This window comes from Ursus americanus, chromosome 3 (genome assembly GCF_024610735.1).
Source record: "Ursus americanus isolate L20-20 chromosome 3, mUrsAme1.1.p, whole genome shotgun sequence".
NCBI lineage: Eukaryota > Metazoa > Chordata > Mammalia > Carnivora > Ursidae > Ursus > Ursus americanus.
In genome coordinates this window covers 5,558,268-5,579,543 of record NC_142129.1, presented here as the reverse complement: position 1 = coordinate 5,579,543, position 21,276 = coordinate 5,558,268, and the positions used below count along the sequence as shown (strand labels likewise).

Below are 21,276 nucleotides of genomic sequence, written 5' to 3'. Positions count from 1 at the left end.
TGCGCTCGGGCACTTGGCTAAGAACAAGTTTTCCCCGTTTGAGGCTGGCAAGTTTGGGGCCTCTGCAAACAAGTCGCTTCTGCTTTTGCCAAAGCTGGCTTCCTCTTTTCTGGAAACTGCTCCCCCACTCAATGTCAGGGGGGCCACCTCTGTCTCTGGCCAGGGTCTGGGACATGCATCATAAACAGTTCAGTTGTGGGTGAGTTGTTTTTTTCTGATGTTGATGTTTCTCTCCAAAGTCGGCTACAAGTGGAAATTTCCGTATTCCCCTGTTCAGCAGAAATTACAGGCTTCGGTTTCATCATCACTGTCAAACCATTAACCATTAACCCCTGACACCCCGCAGAGCCCTAAAGGAAACAGCCTGGGGCACATTCCTGGGGCTTTTGGCTGCTGACTAAGCTGGGAGGTCTCAGGTGCCAGAAGTATCAGAAGTGGGTGCTTCTGGAAAAAAGCACTGAAGCCTCACTTTTCATAGATCCTCTTCCACACCTCACGTCCAAATGTCTTACTCTGTATTATCACCTTCTGTAAACTGAGTGCATCTTCAATCTTATCAGTTCTGAAACCCACTCCCTCCTCAGATTCTTTGGGTTCCGCAGGGGTGTAGACATGAAGGAGCACTGGCGCCGTACCCTACATCCACCCAGGTGGGGGGCTGACCTTCACTCCCCCTCAGTGGGAGCTGAGCAAACACAGCACAGAGAAGCCTTCCAGGGAGCCCCACGTGGGGCAAGACCAAAATGGGAAGTCAGGCCTTGTCCACCTCCTGCACCTCTCCCCTCCCGTTTCTAGAATACAGCCTCAACGTCAATAAATACTGATAACGAGTGGATGGATACCTCAGAACCCGGACACCTACACAACACTTGAAGTGCCCCTGCCCCACAGGAAACATGGGGGACAAGCGGCTCAGATCTTGACCGCCCCCTTCCCAGAAAGCCAGGGCCCCAGTTCTTCCTCTCCTCCACCAGCAGGAGAAGGGACACCCTCCCTCCACGGGCACTGCAGGAAGGCACGGGCTATCTGGACTAAATTCAGTTTCACTCTGGGGAGGGGGCAGCTGCCTCCAACGGCTTCCTGAGCATTCCGCATGTACACTGCGTGTCTCCGGAATCCGGCCTAGGTCAGTGTTTCAGGAATTCCTTGCAGAGCTCACCTCCAGGAGACGTGACATGACAACTTTTTAAAAACAGGTGACGACTATGACAAGGCCAATGGGGCTGGCCGCGGGCGGCTCCCCGTGCGCAGGCCCACATCTGACGGGGGTGGGACGCGCAGGACTGCAGCCCAGCCTCGCGGCAGGAGTCCAGAAAAAGGAAGAGAAACACTCGGTTTCAGCAAGGGGGGGGGAACCAAAATGCCAGGGTTGGCAATAAAATAATATGCAGTTTTGAGTCTCGGCTGTTTAAAAATGTTCTTAGATACTTTTTTGTATGTCGATTCCAACAATTTTATATGGCGGATGGACCAGATATTAGGTTGAACTCTAAGATTATCATTCTTGAGGTTAAAAACATAGTCAAATATGGGATATTTCATTTGGTTGAACCTCATATGATCAACTGCATTTCACTGCCGAGGACACGGGGCACGACAATGACAAGGGACGAATGTGACTCAAACCAAGACTTCCCCTCCCAGTCCAGGCTCTTCCTGAGAACCCATCGCATTGCTTCCGGCCCCTAAACCATGACAGAATCCAGGCCCCCTCACGTCACAGACACGGAAACTGTGGCCTCAAGGCCAGGCGCAGCCACCTGCCTGAGGACACTCAGATCATCGGCCACAAAACCAAAGCCAAAATCCACTTCTTTTACCCCAGCTCCCTTCTCATTGTACAACATCACCATGCTATGCCCAACTCAGATCATGAAATCCTCCTGTCCTTCTGGCCACTGTCATTTATTCCTCCAAAGATGATATTTAAAATGAACCTCCAGGGTGCCTGGGTGGCTCAGTCGGTGAAGCATCTGCCTTTGGCTCACGTCATGATCCCAGGGTCCTGGGATCCAGCCCCATATTCGGCTCCCTGCTCAGCGGGGAGTCTGCTTCTCCCTCTTCCTCTGCCCCTCCCCCAACTCATCCACATGTGCACACTCGCTCTCTCTCTCTCAAATAAATAAATAAAATATTTAAAAATAAAATAAAATAAAATAAAATAAAATAAACTTCCAAGCCGTTTGATTCAACTTGCAAATTCCAGAAAACTGAACCCGGGACATTCTGTCTCCTGGTCTATGTCCATATGTCTGTATCTACATGACTCTCTCAATCTCTTTCTCTACACACAACACACACACACACACACACACATGCACACATGCATACATGTGACCCTCTAGTGTTCAGGAAGTGCATGTGCCCGTGTCGCCAGCTGTGAGGCTGAGGGTGGCACAGTCTTCCACCTCCTCCAGGGCCGTGTAAGGCTTGGCCCCTGCCCAAAGTGCAGCCCCTCCTGAGCACCTGTGTGCATCCCCCGCATGTCCTGGGCATGTGGAGGCAGATTTGGGTCCCCTGAGCAGAAGAACTGTGGAGACAACCATGCAGCCCCAGCTCTGCAAGGGGGAATCTGGCCGGTCGGGGCAGAAAGGACAAGTACCTAATGTTTGAGCCCAAGGGTTCACAGGGTCGTTAAGACCTCCTAGAATGAAGTCCAGAGGGGTTAGGTGACCCCATCTGAGTTTGCACAGCTGAGCTGGGACTCAGCTCTCCAGGGTCCCAGGGGACAGAGCATTTTCACCTACACTCAGACACAGGGACCGTCAAAGATCAGAGCCCCCTGTCCTCCTGTCCCATCTCCTTTGATTCCCAAGCCACTGGCTTGAGAGAGAGATGAGCACACAGGAACCCATAGAGCCAGGGAACATGCAGGGTCATGCTGCAAGAAAGGACAACTTTCTAGCAAGGGACAGCCTCTCTGCCTAGCTGGAGATGGCTGTGGGACCCTGCTCTTCCTGGGCTAAGACTGGGCACTGGGATCCTCGCCAACTGACTGCACATACCCCACCCCTCAATCCCCACTGTCCATGCATCCCACCACCCACACCCCACTGTCCATGCACCCCAGCATCCATACCCTACCGTCCATGCTCCCTACAACCCACACCCCACCATCCATGCACCCCACCCACCACCCACTGTCCATGCACTCCACCATCCACACTCCGCTGTCCATGCACCCCACCACCCACCACCTGCCTTCCATGCACCCCAGCATCTACACCCTGCCTTCCACACACACCACCATCCACACCCCACTGCACACCCCCCACTGTCTACACCCCAGGGTCCACACTCTACCATCCAAGGAGACAGCAGGAAGATGGATACATGTGGGATGTACCATCAGGGAAGTGGAGTGGGTGGGAGGAGGGAAGAAAAGGGAAGGGAGAAATAAAAAGGACCAGGAATAGGCCCAGCTCCACACCCCCACCTGGCATACAGCCCCGTGGAGATTTGCTTGTTTGCTTGCTTAATTAGAATTTATCAAAAAAAAAAAAAAGAAGAAGAAGAAGAAGAACGAATTTATCAAGTCCCAATGATGCTTATTTATAGCCTGTCTTCATTACCAAAAGCATGCCGCAATGCAGTAGGATAAAGCACGTTACAAGCAGAAGCAACAGCAGCCACAGAAGAACCAAGCAGGGCAGGTCCGGAGTGATGCTGTACCCAGAGCTGTGAGTCCTGGCCTGGCAGATACGAGCCACACACTTGCTCTCGGGGCTTCTCCATCACAGCCAACAAATGAAGAAGATACTTTAATAATTATAATTCATCCAAGTTTGCTGCATGTTAGGCATTCATGTGATGTCATTTTACTCTCAAAACAGCCCTCGGGTGGGCATTCTTTTTGCTGGTTTACAAAGGAAGCAACTTAGACTCGGCAGTGCCAAGGGGCTCATCTAGGTAGAGATACCCAGGTCCCCAAATCTCCTCATTGTGATCTTTACAAGACCCGTAAGCTAAGGAAGGGCCCTTGGGAAACACACAGGTGACAGGCAACATCCATCCTGTGATATTTGCAGCTCCTGGGCAGGCATTTCTAGAACCTTCTGCAACCCCTCATTAGGACTTGCAGGGGGAATGAAAAGAAATCTTACAGGGAAAGATTTTGAAGGCAACCACACCTGCTTTAAACGTTGGCTTTGCCTCTCATCAGCTGTGTCTCATGGGCAAATCACTCAGTCTCTGATCCTCAGTTTCTCCAACTGTAAAAATGGGGGCAGTAACATGAGCTTGACCGAGCTGACGAAGAGTTAAGTGACAAAATACGTGGTAGAGGCCGTAATAGTGCCCTATAACCACGTATCTCACGCTTTCATTAAAAGATGACCTGACAGTCAGAGGAAAAAGCAGACACACCCCAGGCACCAGGGGCCATGTCCCCACAGGAACCTGGCTCCCAGTGCCTCTCGGCAGGTGTGGTCACCAAGGGAAGAGAATTGGGTCAGAAGGCAGGTTTTTCAAGCCTGGTGAAACCTAGCTTCAAAGAAACAAAACAAAGAATGAGAAGAGATTCAGGGCAGGGAGACAGAAGAAAATGAAAAAATGAAAAAGAAACACAAAGGAGGAGAAAAAATAGAGCAAAGGAGGGGAAAAGGGGAACGGATGACTAGAGAAACTACCAGAAGGCAGCCTGAGCCCTGAGTGTCCACCTGCATCTCTCAGCTTTGATAACAAGGGCACCATTTCATGGATCCAAAGACACCAACCAGTGTCATTTTTGGAAAGCAGCATTAGGAAAAACCCCACGACCCATCCATTCTCAAGTAGCCAAGCAGTGGTCACAGCTGTAAAGGATGTTTGCCGAGGACAAAGAGAGATCAGAGTCAGTGGAGGCTATGAAGGTGAGTCAGGGCCCGTCCTGGGCCGAGATGAGAGGCAGGGGAAGGACGGCACCACCTACAAGAGGACATGACGGTCACTTCCTTTCCCACGTGGTGTTCAGGAAGCATCTTCTCTTGCCAGCGGGCTCCCTGCTGCAGACCACTGAAGCACACAGGCTCAGCACTGGGGGGTGCTGCCTGCTGCGGAGACGCTGTGCCCCAGGGGTCCCGTCAGCAGGCGCAAAGAAAGCCTTCAGACTCACTGGTCTACAGTCAGCCTGCACCAATGGTTGGAGGTAAACACCCTCATTCCTTCCACTCGTGTCCTCAGGGTACACTTTGCCTCCCAGGCCCTGGGGCTGTTGGACTCAGGAGCCAGGCAGCTCAGGCTTGGAGCCTGGCCTCTGTGTGCCTACCTGCCCACCTGTAGAATGGGGACAATAATTGCATAGACTCGCATGGTTCAAGTAAGCTAAGGCCCATGCATGCTCGGGCATGCCGGCTCAGTGAGTATGAGCTATTTCCATCAGCCACTGTTTCTCTTTCTTTCTCCTGAGGCTGACCTTGAGAATCATTTGAGCCAAATGCCACCCAGATGGCGCAATGCAGGGAAGACGTGACCGCTCCTTCCACCTTCGATACAACTCTGACCTTTGTTTCTGTCCCCAGGAAGGAATGGGAGAGAGGAGACACGGGTTAGCAGTTGGGCCCTTTGGCTGTCCCCAAAAAGGTCCAGGGTCTGGATGCACCTCCCAGAGCCCTCCCTGGGAAAGAAGGGCTTGTTTCCGGCTGCTGGCCATGCCGCGGGATGGTGGCGCTCAGCTGCCTGCCCCTTGTGAGGAGCGTCTGGGCTGAGGATGTGCCCAGGCCCAGGCAGCCCCGATCTGATGAATGACTAACTCAGCACAACTCCGCAGCGTCCACCGAGGCCCTCGTGAGACTACAGCGCTCCTCAGCTCCCTCCTCCCCTCGTGCTCATAGAGACATCGGGACACTCATCCCCGTGTCTGCGTCTGCTCATCCAAGAGCCCAACCATGACACGTGGGTGCCCTGAGGGACCAGAAAGACCAAGGGAACGTAAATTCCACCGAGGAGTCCAGGTGCAGGGGAGGAGGGACCCTCTTCCTGCAAGACTGAGGCACAAATGGCAGGTCTGGCCGCCCCTAGCCTCCATCACTCAAGGCGAGTTTTCAAAAGCTCTCAGATCATAGAAACTGAGAGAATCAGAGTCCTCTGAGGAGCGGCTGGATGCAGGCCAGGCCTCTCCCATCTGTCACAGGACAGATTCAGAAAAAGCAGGCCCTTGAGGCTTCCGCGGGGAGAGGACAGTGGGTCTGTGGGCAGCGCCACTTGGGGGACAGTGACAACCGGGCCATTTCTGACCGGCACCCCTGCTGGGAATGCAGATAGCCACAGCAAGACCAAGCCACAGTCGCCCCCGCCTTCCCTTCCTCTCAACACAAGTCCTGCATGTGAAAAGGGGGTGACACAGAGAGCCCCCCTTAGAGATGTGTGAGTCCCTAAAGAAAGAAGCCACGGGGAGCAGAAGCCAGTCGTGGTCTTCAGTGGGCAGGTGGGGTCCGGTCCTTCCCGGGATTTTCACCCACATGGCTCACGGAAGCTTGACCTGCAGCAGGAGCCGCTGGGAAGGGCCTTCCATGGGTGACCTGCCCGGTGGCTGACCCGACACCTTCCTGTCCCCGCCCGCTTGAGGCTTTGTGCCCAGAAGGGGGTCTGCAGTTGGTGCCAGCACCCATACTGCCCTTTGCTTTGTCAGAGCCCAGTGGCTTATGACACTTCACGTCTCCTCTCACATTTGCTCAGATGCCCACCAGCAGGGTGGACGCACAGAGAGTGACTCCCCATTTATTCAGCGGGATCACTCTGGGCCCCTCTGGTCAGGCCCCATCTGCCTTCTCAGAACCGTGGGAGGAAGGCAGCCTCCTGGCCTCCCAAACCGACCCCACCGGACCTGTTTTCTCCAGGCGAGAACTGTCTGAGAACCCACCAGGCTTTCGTGCACATTTCCATCGGGGACCAGAATTGAAATGGGTGACAAATAACTGAGCCCTGTACCCACTTGGACAGACGTCATCGGCGATATCAGAGGGAAATCTCTGGTTATAGGACTTGCCCAAGTCAGCAAAGCTGGCAGACGGATGTGGGATTGGAGTTGCACTCCCCTCCCGCCTGTGGTCAGAGATTCCTTCCACCATGGCCCCGGCCTGCTGGGCTGCGGGCTGGGAGGGACAGCAGGCAGTTGGACACCTGCAGTTCGGCAGGTATCACAAAATCAGGGAATGCTAGACCTGGGCGGGGGCCCTTCCCATCCCTGTTGAGGCTCTATCTCCCCATCAAATCCTTCATCCCTCCCTTCAGTGAGAACTAGTCGTCAGCAGCCCGTGAGGCTCCCCCAGCTCGGAGAGGATGGCCAGCAGCTCTCCGGAAAGGCTTGGGGAGCCAGGAGGGCAAAAATACAGGCTGCAAAGGGCCCCCCTTTGTTCTTTGTGACAGAGATAAGCAGAGCTTGTGAAAACACACTGTCCCTCCCATTCCGCTCCCTGCCTGCACGTCCCTCCCTTCCCCACAGCCTTCTCACCCCAGCCCCGCTCTGCAACCATCTCTCCTCATTCACTCCTTGGAGTGTGCTCTAGTCGGTTCCTGTACCAGCGGGAGACGAGAAACTGAAGCAACACAGACTCTATCCCCGAGAGTCACACGTGGTACCCGAGGCCTCAGGGGCACTAGGTGGTGTTGGTCTCACCTCACAGGGGATAAACTGGAAGACACAAGGCAGTGCAGCCCCCCCCCCCCGGAGGACTAGAGGGGACAGGACTTGGGGGCCCGAGTGCCCCTCAAAAGCACCATAACACTCTCTGGAGTCAGGATGTAAGATCCCCAGGAGAGCCCTACTGAATGGCAAATGCCCCGCGGGGCTGAGGACAAAAACCCAGTACACCAATTCCCAGCAATGCCTGCTGCTTATTGTCTTCTAGACTCTACTATTCTCACTCACATGCCCAGAGCCCGCCGGCCTGTCTCTGTGCATAGTGACCCTATGGGCCCTGTTGGCTCTGGGGCACAAGGAGGTGGAGGCAGGCAGGTGCAGTGTTCCGCTCCCAGGTGGAGCCTGCCAGGATCCACCTGGTCCCCCCACCAGGCTCTCAGCAGGCCCATCAGACTCGGCCTTCCAGTTCCTGCCAGAGGCCGGGTCTAACCATGTTTAGTTAAGGGCTCAACCTCTCAGCCCACGGGGCTCACAGTGGCTTTCACTCTGGGTTCAGGTCCTGGGCCCTGTGGACCAGCTCCCTGTAAATAAGGAAATCTGCAAACAAATTTGCAAATGTATTTAGCCAAAGCATTACAAGGGATAAAAACAAGGTCCCATTTTAGTTTATAATTAAGAATCACCTCCATTGAAAAGAACATTGTCTTACCTGGAGTGGGATGGTGCAGGCTATATTCTTGGGGGGGGGGAATCTTTCCCGTGTACCCCTTTACAGGAGAGAGGAAACCAACATTCCTGTGCTACCACCTTCCTGCTTTTCCCCGTGTATCTCATTTCAGTCTCCCCCGCCCCTGTGCGGTGGGGATTATTACCCGCCTTTGACAGGTGAGGAGATCGAGGCTCAGAAAATATGGGGAAACTGCCGAGACACGGGAGCCAACAGTGGCATCAGCATATTGCAACGTTGGCCTGTGACACCCAGACCTACACCCCCCCGGCATGTCACCCTTCTACAGAGCAGAGGAAACCCAGCACCTCTTCCCTGCTCACGTGAAGGATTCTGCTCTAGAGACTCTCCCACAAATGACAGCTGGAACCATGTCTGTCCCAGGGGAGAGTGGATGGTCTCCCCTGCTATGGTTGAAGGCAGTGGGGCCGAGGGGCTGGCGCCTGGTCTCGGGCCAACCATCCTGTCCCTCCTTGCATGTGCTCCACATCCGAGATCAGCCTAGGTGCTAGACTGGTTTCTAACCAGAGGATTATCATGCCACCTCATATACCTCCTGGCATATTTATGATGCTCTTACTAGTCAATTAGCCTGAGCGAAAGCCCAAATAACTTTCTGAGGTAGGAGATGAAGGAAAAAAAAAAAAACTAATATAATAATCTTCCTATAAATTGCTCTTTCACCGAACAAACAAAACATGGTTTGCCTGAAAATTATTTTTTCATTAGATTTGCAGATAACAGACTCACCCAGATTTTTCAAAATTAGTTCACAGAGCTAATGAAGCATTTAGACTCTCAAAGAATGTCCATATTTTCTTCTTTCCCCCAATGAGGTGGGCTTTTGCATTTCCTCACCATCATCATCATAGAGTCGGCTGTGTGGGAAGTGGTTTCCCTGGACGAGGACATGAAAGGTGTAAATGCACACCGTCCTCAAGGAGCACGTGGTCTCATTAAGGAGACAAAAGTCTAGCCGCCCTTGCCCCAATCCGGGACAATGCTGAAGGGCCATCCCAGTTCTAGAATGTTCTAGCGGGTCAGCAGAGGCCTAATCTTTAGGTGACAGTACCAAAGACCAAGTGAGGGGAGCTCACCATTAAACAAGGAATATAACCAAGTATGTCCCTTTGACCTGAAGTTGTACTGTGTTTATTATTATTTTATTAGGGTGGTAAATTCTATGTCTGCATGCCAAGCCTATGGAGCTTCGCACTGAGCCTTTCCTGAAAACTGGTGTTGCCCATGCAGAGAAGGAGGGCGATGGATGCAGAATGGACAGACTGCAAGCCTGGAGCCAGGGATCCCTCTCTGAAAGGACGATATGCTCACTCACTGCCGCCTACAGCCCTTGGTTTTGAGCCACTGAAAACAGAACTGCTTTGGGTTTGTTTTCTGATCTAACGCAAGGTGTAGGCATCTCTGGCAGAGAGCAGATGGGACGTGGCTCACCAGAAGCCTCCCCCCGCCCCGTAGCCGTGGATGCTGCCTGCCCCAACATTCCTCCAGCAGAAAACCCTTGTCCTCCCTGCCTTGCCCTTGGCCAACCCTGTGACATTTGGCAAGTCCCTTCCTCCCTCCAGGCTGCCTCCTCATTATGAGGGGTCCCAGGTGAGCTCTCAGCTTCTCTGGCACCTGGCAGGGAAGTCACCGGCTGAGTTATTCCCTTAGACCAGCTTGGTACCACTGCCCCGCATTTCCCTCTGTCTGCGAGCTGAGAATATCCTGTTACCTGCGCCCCACGCTCATTTCAGAATCTCAAAATACACTTAGCAAGCAAAGAAGAGAAAAGGGACAAGAAAAGGAACTTCTCTGTTCCCCTGGCACTGGCTTCGCCCCAGGAGCACACAGCACCTCTGACACTGCCCGTCTCCAGTGAAGAAGTGGAAGGTTCGGTGGTACTGTCAAACGCCGGCTTTGGAAGGACCCAGGCTCCACGGCTCCTGCCTCACTCACAGCCCCTCGAACCCCACCTGTCCTTCAGGAAGCCCTGCTTCCCTACTGTCATGGTGCCTGAACCCCATGGAGACCCAGCCTGCCATCCTCTTCTATATTCTCAGAATATAAGAATTACGGAGGGGCGCCTGGGTGGCTCAGTCAGTTGAGCGTCCAACTCTTGGTTTCAGCTCAGGTCGTGATCTCAGGGTCGTGGGATCGAGCCCTGCGTCAGGCTCCATGCTCAACGAGGAGTCTGCTTGTCCCTCTCCCTCTGCTTCTACCCCCACTCGCACATTCTCTCTTTGTCTCGTTCTCTCTAAAATAAATGAAGTATTTTTAAAAATTATGTATATATATTATGTTATATATATTTCTATGTTATATTAAAATAAGTATGTATTAATTACATAACATTAGTTATTAAATAATGTTACTAATTACGTAACACAGAAGCCTATTTAAGATGTTAATATAGTATTACACATTATAATTGAGTAACGTGTTAATAGCTTATATTTCTATATAGCTATATTTTGATATATATTTATGCAACAATGTAATCAATACATTGATCATATATAATACTAATTATTACATATATATATATAAAGAGTAAATGTGTGTGGTTTTAAGTCGCTGTGTTTTGGGGTATTTTGATATTTGATAGCAAAGGTGAACTGAATGGTGAGAGATGTTCAAGGCGCTTCTGCAGACTCTAGGCCTTGTCAGGGGAGGGGTCCAGCTGTCCTCTCTGAGCCTTGCACAGTGCCTGGCCCGCAACAGGCCTTCAGTAAATTCTGCTAACTTAGTAAGAAAAAGCTCTGCTGCTATTGGGCAGAAGACTCAACACAGGATTTCTCGATTTCTGGTTTAGCGCTTATTCTAAGATTCCGTTAATTTAAAAAAAAAAATGAGAAAGAACCAAAGAATAAGACCGACGAAATTATAGAAGGCAGATTATTCATTTTTGAGATGAGAAGGATAAAGAACTGCTTTCAATGACTTTCATCTAAAAATTTAGGAGCCAGGTAAAGAGTACAGAGACCTAGTCAACCCCCAGGGCAAACCGCTGGAAGGCAGCTGGCCAGACCAGGGGTTTTGTCTGCTGTGTGCCCGTCATGTGGGTGGTGTCTGCTCCCACCCAGCAGTCCTTGCCTCCCGCCCCCACGATGCCTGGACTGGTCACAGCGCATCAGAAGCTGGGGCTAGGGTGGGGCCAAGCAGAGACATCAAAAACCAATTAAAACACAACTGAGAGTTTTCTAGGCAGGTTGGGCTAGAGCAGTTGTGGGCCATGGACAACCTACGCTCTTTTGTCTATGGTGAGGCTAGGAACACGGATAATAATAAGAGTAATGCTATTTCACAGGCTTATTTTTGAGATAGAGAGATGGCTTATATAAAAGTACAGGCCTGCCACGTAGCAAGTGCTCTGTCAGTGTCAGCTAAGTCTGATGACAACCGTGCCATCCCAGATGATATCTGATAATCAGTGATATTGATCAGTCATAGCTACTATGAATGAAACTACCCATTGAGCAATGTCTGAATTTGGAGGAGGAACCTCTGGGGTGTTTGTTTACACCATATGCTGTAGACAAGAATGGGGCCAGGTGATGACGGCCTCAAGCCCATGACCTGAAGGCTGTGTACATGGCCCATGCTGCAAGGCAGGGTGGAATTAGGCAGAGGGTTTCCATGTTAGCCCAACAGACAGATAGCTGCCAGTCTTCTGGAAGCTGAGCAGGAGACCGAGCTGGGCTGCCCACTCCCTCTCCCCCCGTCTCCACTCTAGGTCCAAGAGAAGGTGCTTGGGACAAGCAGGGTCCTAGAGCTGTCACCCCAGCCTCATTACACCTCCGTTTTCTCAGTGCCCTGCCCAGCCCCACCCATCCCACTTGGATTTCCAGTAGAGAGAAGCAGTGACAGAGGGGACGGGATGCAAGACCCAGATGTTGGGGAAATGCAGTCAATGAGTGGTGGACAGCAGAAAGCAAGACAGATTTATGGGCCTTGGACTACCCTCCCCGGGGCAGTCTGGGGTGTCCTGGCCCCTCGAAGCACCTACTCACGTGGCTCTACCACAACACGAGTGGTAGTTTATTGTCTGTTGCCCCAGGGTGCTTCAAAGGCAGGGACCCTGTTGTATTCGGTCTCTGGGTCCACCCTGACATGGAGCCACAAGCAAGGTGGCTTAAAACAACAGAGCTGTATGCTCTCACAGTTCCGGAGGGCAGAAGGCTGAAATCAAGCTGTCTGCAGGGCCATGCTCCCTCCAAGTCCTCTAAGGGAGGATCCACTCTTGCCTCTTCCAGCTTCCAGGGGCCCCAGTGTGCCTTGGCTTGTGGCTGCCCCACGCCAGTCCCTGTCTCTGCCCTCACGTGACCTTCCCTCAGTGTCCATGCCCACATAGCTCTCTGCCTAGAAGGGCACCAGCCATCCTGGATTCCGGGCCCAGCCTAATGGCCTCATCTTAACTGGGCTAATTACATCCACATAGACTCTATTTCCAAATAAGGTCACATTCACAGGCACCAGGGGTTCGGACTTCAACGTATCTCTTTGGGGACATAATTCAACCCATAACCCTGTTCATCTTTGTATCCTCAGGGCCACCACATCACCTGGAAAACAGACAGAAATGAGTTGACTGGTTTCCCAGTGCCACCTTTAACCCTGCCTACCTAAAAATATGATTCGTGGCAATTCCACAGCCCTCCTTTTCTTTCAAAATGGAGAAGCTGTGTCCCACTTTCTAAAATTCTTCCCTGGCCTGGTTGCGTCCTTCCTCCTCATGAACACCCCCCTCACCCGGCACAAATGGGGTCACTCCGGGGCTGCCCTGAGCTACACCCTGCAGCAGGCCCAGCCCCGCTGTGCTCCCTGGAGGGTAACGGAGTTGCAGGGCTTCCCACAGTCTCTGCCTTGTGGGGAAAAAGGCTGGACCCCGGGGGTTACCAAGAGCAAACTGGCCTTTCTTGTACATTCACCAACAACGTTGCTGCCAGGTCAGAGTATATCAAAACACAGAGGCCCTGGCAGAAACCCCAAAGCCTGGATGATATCTGATTGGTCTGTGACAAGCCATGAGCTGGCAGAGAAGAGTTTCCTGTCAACAGGAAGGAAAAGAATGGAGATCAAATTATTTTCAAAGTAGGCAGTGGAGAGAGAGTGAGATTGGGATTAACCATTCCACTGCGGGCCACACCAGCTGGAGGGCAAGCAGGGCCCCCAAAGATCCAACCGCTTCCTCTGTTCCATTGCACACACCGTGCAGTGGGGTCTCTAAGGGTTCCCCATGGTCAAGCCTCAGGGACACAGCCTGACTCTCATGCGGCCCCTCTGCCCATCTCAGAGCAAGATCACAGCCAGCTAACCAAGCAAATCAAGGACTAATGCTCTTGCCTGCTCAGCATCTCATTGGCCTTTGTCCTACATTTTAAAAGACTTGACAACATTTTTACATTTGGTTTGGTGTCATGGTGTTTCAAGATGGGTTGGTCCACTGGGTTGAAAGAAGCAGGAGACAACTGGTGTTTTGTGTGTGATCATATTCACTGTTCAGGGTCAGAGGGAGGGTGGCTGGAGCAGAATGGGGAAAAGAGCTCTGGATCCTGACCCAGCTCTGAAGAGTGCACTTGTCAGTAGCCTGAGTCGCCCCCGTAAAAGTAAAATGGTGCCCAGACACAGAATGTCGTTGGCCATGAACTGAACAAATCAAAATGGGAAAACCAGAAAGTAAAAGAAAATAGTCAAGAAATGGTATCACTTAAAAGCACATGTATTTGTCGGAATGGTTTTAGGGGATACAAACTGACTCAGAAGTCACTGGATGAAGTCTGAGTGGGTGAGAAGGCACTAGCAAGCACAGAGTGCCTCTAGGGTCCTCCCGCCAATTGAGTGGTTGGGACACTCAGAAGTGTAGCCCCTGGCTGGAGATTAGCCATAGAATATAGTTTTGCGGGGGTTCACAGGAGGAGGGCAGCCCAAAAATAAATAAAACAGGCAGGGAGAGATACTTATCAAGCAACAAGAATCCTAACATGGAATGTGGAAAGATGCAATATTGAGCATACAAACTCTATCGGGTGGCTGCTTCTGGCTTTGCCACCTGACTACCAGAGATGTCCTCTTGGTGAAATAATGATCCATGATGTCAGTAGCGGTCATTAGGGCCCTAGGCAATAGTCAGAGCCTGGTTTGCACAAGGGCCTTGAACCCTTCCACTGATGGGCACTAAGAGTGAGAACCAGACAGTACAGGCTAGGCTAGAATAAAGATCACATGCCGCTTCCCCCATGTCATCCAACCATGGGACGGGAGATGTGCTTGTTCTCAGCTGGGCCATCTGTAAAGTGGGGACAGGAGGACAAGAGAAGGGTACATCCCAGCACTGGGGTACACCCTGAGGCATGGAACGGTGATTCGGCAAATCCCTGAATTTTGTGCATGCTCTGGTTATATCCCTAGAACACGGTCCGTGGAGATCCACACACACTGCAGGGTAGAGCCTTCAAGGAAGGGGATATCTCAATCCATTCTCTTCCTGCCATTTCCCTCCAGAGGCTCAGGGCTGGACTGCCCTACTGGCACTCAGCCGATGTGCTCTGCCCACGCTTCAGGAAGCCCCCTCACCAGTCCACCACATTCACATCCTATGAGCCCTGGAGCCACAGGACAGTTCCGGGGGCTCCATCACCGAGGAGCTTGACTTGAAGCTTGAAGGCCCCAATATCATACTCTGGGCTCTACGAGAGCCTACGCTCAGGGCACCCAAGATGTCCAGAGGGCTGAATCAAGAAACACTACAGTATGGCCTAACAGGCTGGCCCACACAGGGCTACGCTGGCTGGGGGCTGATGCAGGTTCTCGTCTTTATTTGGAAGCCAGCAGTCTCCTATGTTTGTTCAAAAGTCAGTAGCCAAGGGCATTTCTTCTCAATGACAACTGAAAAAATGCGCGTGGTAGATAATGACAGGTGGATAAATAGAAAGACAGATACGTAAGTAGGTTGACCGATGGACAATGGATGAATGGATACCTAAATAGACAGGTAGAATAACTCACAAGGGCAGAAGAAACAGATCAGTATTAACACTGGGGAAGTTGGAAACCCATTGTTTTTAAACCACTGTAGGCATAAGAAACTCCTGGAGAACTTATCAGAAACACGGAACCACGGTTCCATTCCTCAGAGATTTTGACTCAGTAGGGTTGGGCTGCTACTCGGGATTTTATATCTCAAACACACACTGGGTACTTGGACTTAAGTTGGTCCAGGAACCACACTTTGGAAAACCCTGCTTGAAACCCTCACCCCACAAATCTTGTTCAAGGGGTAGAAACTGACCAAGGTCAAGGGCCAAGATCCAAACTGATACCCACCCCCCCGTCCTGCATCGCACCCCCTTCCTTTCCCTAAGGCTCAGTCTGGGGTGTTTTGGTGATGTGACCAAAGGTAGAGAGCACTCTAGGCACACGGTCCTCCAGCCCCAGGGGCAGCAGGACAGCTCCCATTCCCACCCGCAGCCAACCCATGCCCCCCTCCTTTCTAGAGTCCCTCGGCAGAGTGGATCTGGTTGGATGGAGGCTGCTGGTCACAGGCCCACCTCCAGTGTGGACGGCGCCAGGCCTCAAGCAGTGCAAGGCTTCCCTCTGGGAACTCCACGGGCAAAGTCATCACTAGCGACAGGACTGTTCCAGCCAAGTGGTGTCTCTACAATGTTCTGTGACCAGCCAGCTACTCTTGGCTCTATTTTTAGTTTGTCTACAGTGACTGTGAAGGATTTCTGGAGCACCTCTCCCTAGAGGCCCACGGAAAAGTGCCTTCTGTCCATGGTAAATATTGGGCCACTGCCTCAAACCTGAGCTCCTCCGCGTCTGACTCCGTGTCCCCACGGGCTCCTGCAGGGTCCTTCTCTCGGAAGCCCTACCCTCTCCCGTGGCCTCCTGCTCTGTCACTGGCTTGTAAACCATTCCAAAGACCCACAATTTGCTGACCAACAGTCATCAAGTAAAATACAGCTGCGATATATGAATTTCAGCATTAATAGGGAAGCTATTTCTTCTGAGACAAAAAAGGGAAAAGAACACGCCTGCTCCGAGCAACAGTGTCTCTGGCAAAGTTCTGGCTGAATGCCACACCCAGCTAGGCTTCTAAGGAGTAATTTTCCAAAACCATTCCCGCCACCTTCATTGTTATTCCTGCTTTACATTCAGGATGAAGGCTAAGGGAAGAGAACCAGGGCAAGGCGCCAACCCACAGTGACTCTAAACAAGGCGCCCATCCCGTTCCTTTAAAGGCCCAGTGCAACCCCAGAGGAGTCCACATTCACCCTTCCGCTTCCTCTCCTGCCTCCCACCTTCCTTTCCCCTGACAGGACCCAAGAGCGTTTTCCCAGAAAGGTGATCCCAGCTACCTAAGGAAGAGGCTAACATCAAGCCAGGCCTCATTCTCCGTTAGGCCCAATGGCCATTCTCCCTTCAATGAAATTCAATTTATCAGTTACTATAGTGGGTGATTCCAGGTCCCCACGACCTGCTATAACCAATAGGCCCAAGGGCCTCCGATAAAATGGATTCCTCCTTCCTGGTGTCTCAGGACACAGCAGGTGCTCTTGGTAGCAAGGAGGGTAAAGATGGTTAAGACCATCAGAGCCTGGGATGGAGGTCTGCAGTGGTTGTGATGCCCAACACCCTAGGTCATAGTTCTGTTTATGCACCAGATACGAGGATAGAGACTGAGGCCAATCGTGTCCAGAAGGGACTCAATCCAATTCAGTGCATAGACAAGCTGTGTGGACATATGAGAGACCTCAGGGGGCCCCCTCTCTGCCAGTGGACTGGACACCACCAAACGACGCCCCCACAGGACTGCCAGAGCCACGGGGTCTCAGGAGCCACTCCTCAGAATCCCAAACATCCTTGGAATTGGCGTTCTTGGGACATCAGGGACCGGCTGGTTCTGGGGCCAAGGAAGTGGATGATTTCCCTTCGATTTGCTGTGCTTGGCTCAAATTCACCATGGCTGGGACTGAACTCCCCACCCCTCCCTTGCTTCTTTATACCACCACCCTGAAGCCATAAGGTTAACTCAATCCGTGTCTTCCTCCCCATCCGTCAGGCAACCCGCTCACCCACCCTTCCTTCCAACGTCTCACGTCTCCCCCTCACTTGTCTGCTCCTGTCAGTACTGTGTTCAGCCCCTCAAACCCTAATCTCTGGATATTTGCCAGAGCATTTGAGTTGGTCCCTTGGCCACTAGCCTTCCTTCCACAAAGCCACTTTGTGCGCTGCTCCCAGGCTAACTCTCCTGATGTTGCTTTCATCACCTTTAACTGCTTCTGAACTTGGATTCCCACCCCCCCAAGACAGCGAGAGAATGACTTAGATTCAGCAGTGTATCTTACTCAGTGAGGGAAGTGAGGCAGGAGAGCCAGATGACCCGTAAAAGCACATTAACGAATGGACACCAGTGTGGACAGCCGTGCCTGGACACCGCTGGGACCCTCTGGGGCTTCTTGTGGAACACACGGGGGCACCGGGGACTGGGGAGACAGGGCTACTATCACACCTGCAACCCTCCTTGGCTGAGGGTCACCCCTTAGAGCATAATCCCAATCCTGCATTCCCACCGAGCCTGCACCCGGGCTGAGCAAACTGGCACCATCCAAGAGGAGTCCTTCAAGAAACACAGAGGCAAACTGTGGCGTGGAGCGGAGCTGTCCAGCAGGACTCCATGAACTCTGAGTGAGCCACGGGGGAGCGGGGCAGGGCATCAAGTGCGTCCATGGCAGGTTCCCAGCGCCTTCAGGAGGAAGTCCTCACTGTCTCAGGCTGCCTTCTGGGTAGAGCTGCCAGATAAGATGCAGGACGCCCAGTTCAATCAGGATTTCAGGTAACAGTGGATGGTTTTTTACTATAAGTTTTCCCAAATGGTCCATGGGACATTCATATACAAAAAACTTATTTGTTGTTTATCTAAAATCCTAATTTAACTGATCGTTTAGTATTTTTATTTGCTAAACTTGGCAACCTTGCTTCTGAGTCCTCCTTGATCGGGCCTCAATCCATTTCAGAGTACCCTGATTTTCAAACCCTTTCTTCTATGAGAAGGGGCTCCGTGCTGTACCTGAAAGCCGTCATCCAACCCCCAACTCACAGAGCTGCTCAAGCTGGTCCCCTAGCAGGAGTAACCCAGGTTCTCACACATGTCTCTGTCCTGCCCTCCAGCTCGGGGTCTAATGTCTCTGTGGACACGGCAGTACGCTGTCATCTCTCCCGCTCTCCCCTCTGAAAGCAGGTGCTGCCAGCACTGGTCATCTAATGCACTTGGGGCACGTGCCAGCATTTGTCTAAACGCCGTATTTTCCAGGCTAGAGTGTAATTCTCACCTAGCCTGACACAGTGAGCAACAGGCCATTACTCGATGGTCAATGAGAAGACCCCCTGGTCCCACCAGCAAATGCAAGCCCTATAAGGAGGGAAACAGATCCCCTCTCTTGCACCCCCAGATCTCACCATCAACCAGAGTACTACACGCTTGTTGTGGAATAATTGAGTGAACAGCACTTTCGGTAAGAGATGGAGCATGCCCGAAGGTTGTTTAAAGCAGCCAAAATCATGTCCAGCAAGCAAGAAGGGTGGTCAGAGTATTTCAGCTGCACTGTGGCCTTTCCGCTCTCACAGTGTGGCCTCTTAGTCCTTTTCTGGGTTCTGGATTTTGTCCCACACTAACCACTAGCACCACCCCTCCAGCAGCCCCACACACCTACCCCACACTGCAGTTGGCCTCGGTACACTATGACATGACACTGGACAGTGTCCCTTTCTTTTCTCTATGTCTCTCTTTTTAAAACCAGTTGTTCTAATGTCAACATGATAGCCATACATGTATATAACACTTTAAATCTGCAAGAGCTTTCCCATGACTTATTTTATTTCAACATCCCTGCAAGGTAGGCAAAGCAAATTATTATCTCTGACAAATGGGAAAAAGTGAGTGGTAAATGGCTTCCTCAAGGGATCGCCGCTCCAGAGAGATCTGTAATACCAATGCCTAATTTTTCATTTACAAATATGGCTAAAAACATCTGTTAGCTATGTAAACTAGAATAATCCATTCTAAAATAGAATGCTTATTCCTGCATATTTGGGTCACCACCCTGGTGGCCACGCAGCAGCTGGTTACCTGCTCCCTGAACTTCCCCCAGGAAGGGAGGGCTGGCTACCTCCTCTAAACTTCGGGCTGCTCCCTCCACTACCCATCAGACCTTCTCCATCTGAGTGCAGGCACACACGGAAGAGAAAGGAGCTGCGTTCAACAAACACTGAAGGAAAGTGCCTCGTGGGTTTCGCGGTGGGACGTGAGTGGCAAGAAGCACCACCCCAGTCCCGCCCAGTGGGAGGCAGGCCTCGGAGGATGGGACTCACTGTGCGCTCCCACCCTGTGCCCAGGGCCAGTTACCCCACACAGAGAACAAAATCCCGTTCTTCATGGAGCGCTCTACTCTGCGTATGCATGTGTCTGTGCGCGTGCATCTGCGTGGACGTGTGTTTGGACAACTTGGTTGATGGAGACCAGGGGCGTGACCCTGTTGGGGGTTTCTTTCGGGTGCAGGTAAGGGCTGCGCCGCACGTCCTACCACCTGACTTGTCAACAGGGAAGCTGGGGAAGGCCGCGGGCAAGCTGCGTAGGCAAAACCCACGGTGGGCACACGACCCCGCCCGGTGCTCCCTCGGGATGGACAAAGTCGAGCCGCAGACCGATCGATGTCGCCAAAGTCCGGGCGGGGCTGCCGGCGTGGCCGGGGCTGAAGTTCGCAGCAGCTCTGCACGCGTTAGGGAATCCCGAGTCCCCAAATGCCCGAAAAGTGCAGGGGAGGGGAGAGGATGTAGGCGAAAGGAACGGCCGCAGAGCAGCTCCCCGCCCCGGGCCCAGGCACACCCCGAGGGGGACTGGGGAGGAGGAAGGTCCATTTGGGGGCGCAGCTACACAGCCACACACCCCCGCCCGCTGTCCCCGCCCACCGCCCCTCCCCTGCGTCCCCGGCAGCAGCGCGCGGCTCCACCTCTCTCAAGCGCAGTCCACACTGTCCTTTTTCAACAAAACAACACTACGCACCGCCCCCAGCACCCGCACCGAGCGGGATCCCGGGCTACGCCCAGCCCGCCACCAGCCGCGCCCCGCGCCCCCTCCCGCGTCCCCGCCAAAGCCGGTCGCCGAGCCCCGGCCGTGCGCAGCTGGGGAGAGAGATGGAGCCTAGGCTCGGCGGCCCAGCTCGACCCTGCGCCGCCACCCATCCCTGGGCGCCCGAAGTGACAGAAGGGGCACGCACGGCGCGCGCGGGGCGTCCCGCGTTAACCGCTTCGGCGCCAGGGTCGAAGACGCCGAGAGGGTGGGGAACCGGGGACCGCGCTGCGGGCACTCACCGGGATGTGCACTCGCAGCGAACGCCTCTTCTGGCTGGGGTTTTTTTTGCCGCTGCTCCCTCCAGGGCTGGAAACATCTTTCTTCTTCTTGGTGTCCATGGACGCGCTTCCCATAACTTTAACCAGAAGTTAATTCCGGGTGACTAGTTCCAGCAATTCGGTCCTCTCCTTCCTAGCCCGGCCCCTGCTGTCGGCCTCGGGCCGCGCGCTCTTTATTATTATCCTTCCACCCCGAAGACACCGCGTGGGGACTTCCCCGGGGAAGGAAGGTGGCGCAGGTACCTCGGGCCGCCGCCACCAGGGACGGATGGCGGTCGGCGGGTGCGCGGTGTTCACGTGTCCTCTTCCTCCTTACGGGCTCAGCGATGCAAAATCAAAGCCCAAGGCTGTCCTGGTTCTGGTGTCTCTCCGGGTTACGCGTGGCAGAGGTCTCCCGCTGGGTGACAAAGTTTTCTTCCTTTTGCAAAGCGAAGCAACATTTTCCACCCTCTGAGCTCCTCCCACAGATTCCCAGAGGTAATCTGAAAGGCAGGTGCAAGTAAAGACAATAATTTGGAAAACAACCCTCCCGTGCCTGCGCCGAAGAGGACAATCTGGCGAGAGTGAGACAGTCTGTATGTAA

General features: G+C 52.8%; 1 protein-coding gene across 6 annotated transcripts in view; it reads right to left on the bottom strand.

Annotated features, from left to right (window-relative positions):
- Positions 1-20,793, bottom strand: part of PRKAG2 (protein kinase AMP-activated non-catalytic subunit gamma 2) — a 256,153-nt gene extending 235,360 nt beyond the window's left edge. For all 6 annotated transcript variants that reach the window (XM_045792281.2, XM_045792282.2, XM_045792283.2 and 3 more), the window contains exon 1: positions 20,655-20,793. In XM_045792281.2, the coding sequence (XP_045648237.1) occupies positions 20,655-20,768 (114 nt within the window). In that variant the 5' untranslated portion in view covers positions 20,769-20,793. The remainder of the gene's footprint in view (positions 1-20,654) is intronic.
- Between the last annotated feature and the right edge of the window lie 483 nt (positions 20,794-21,276).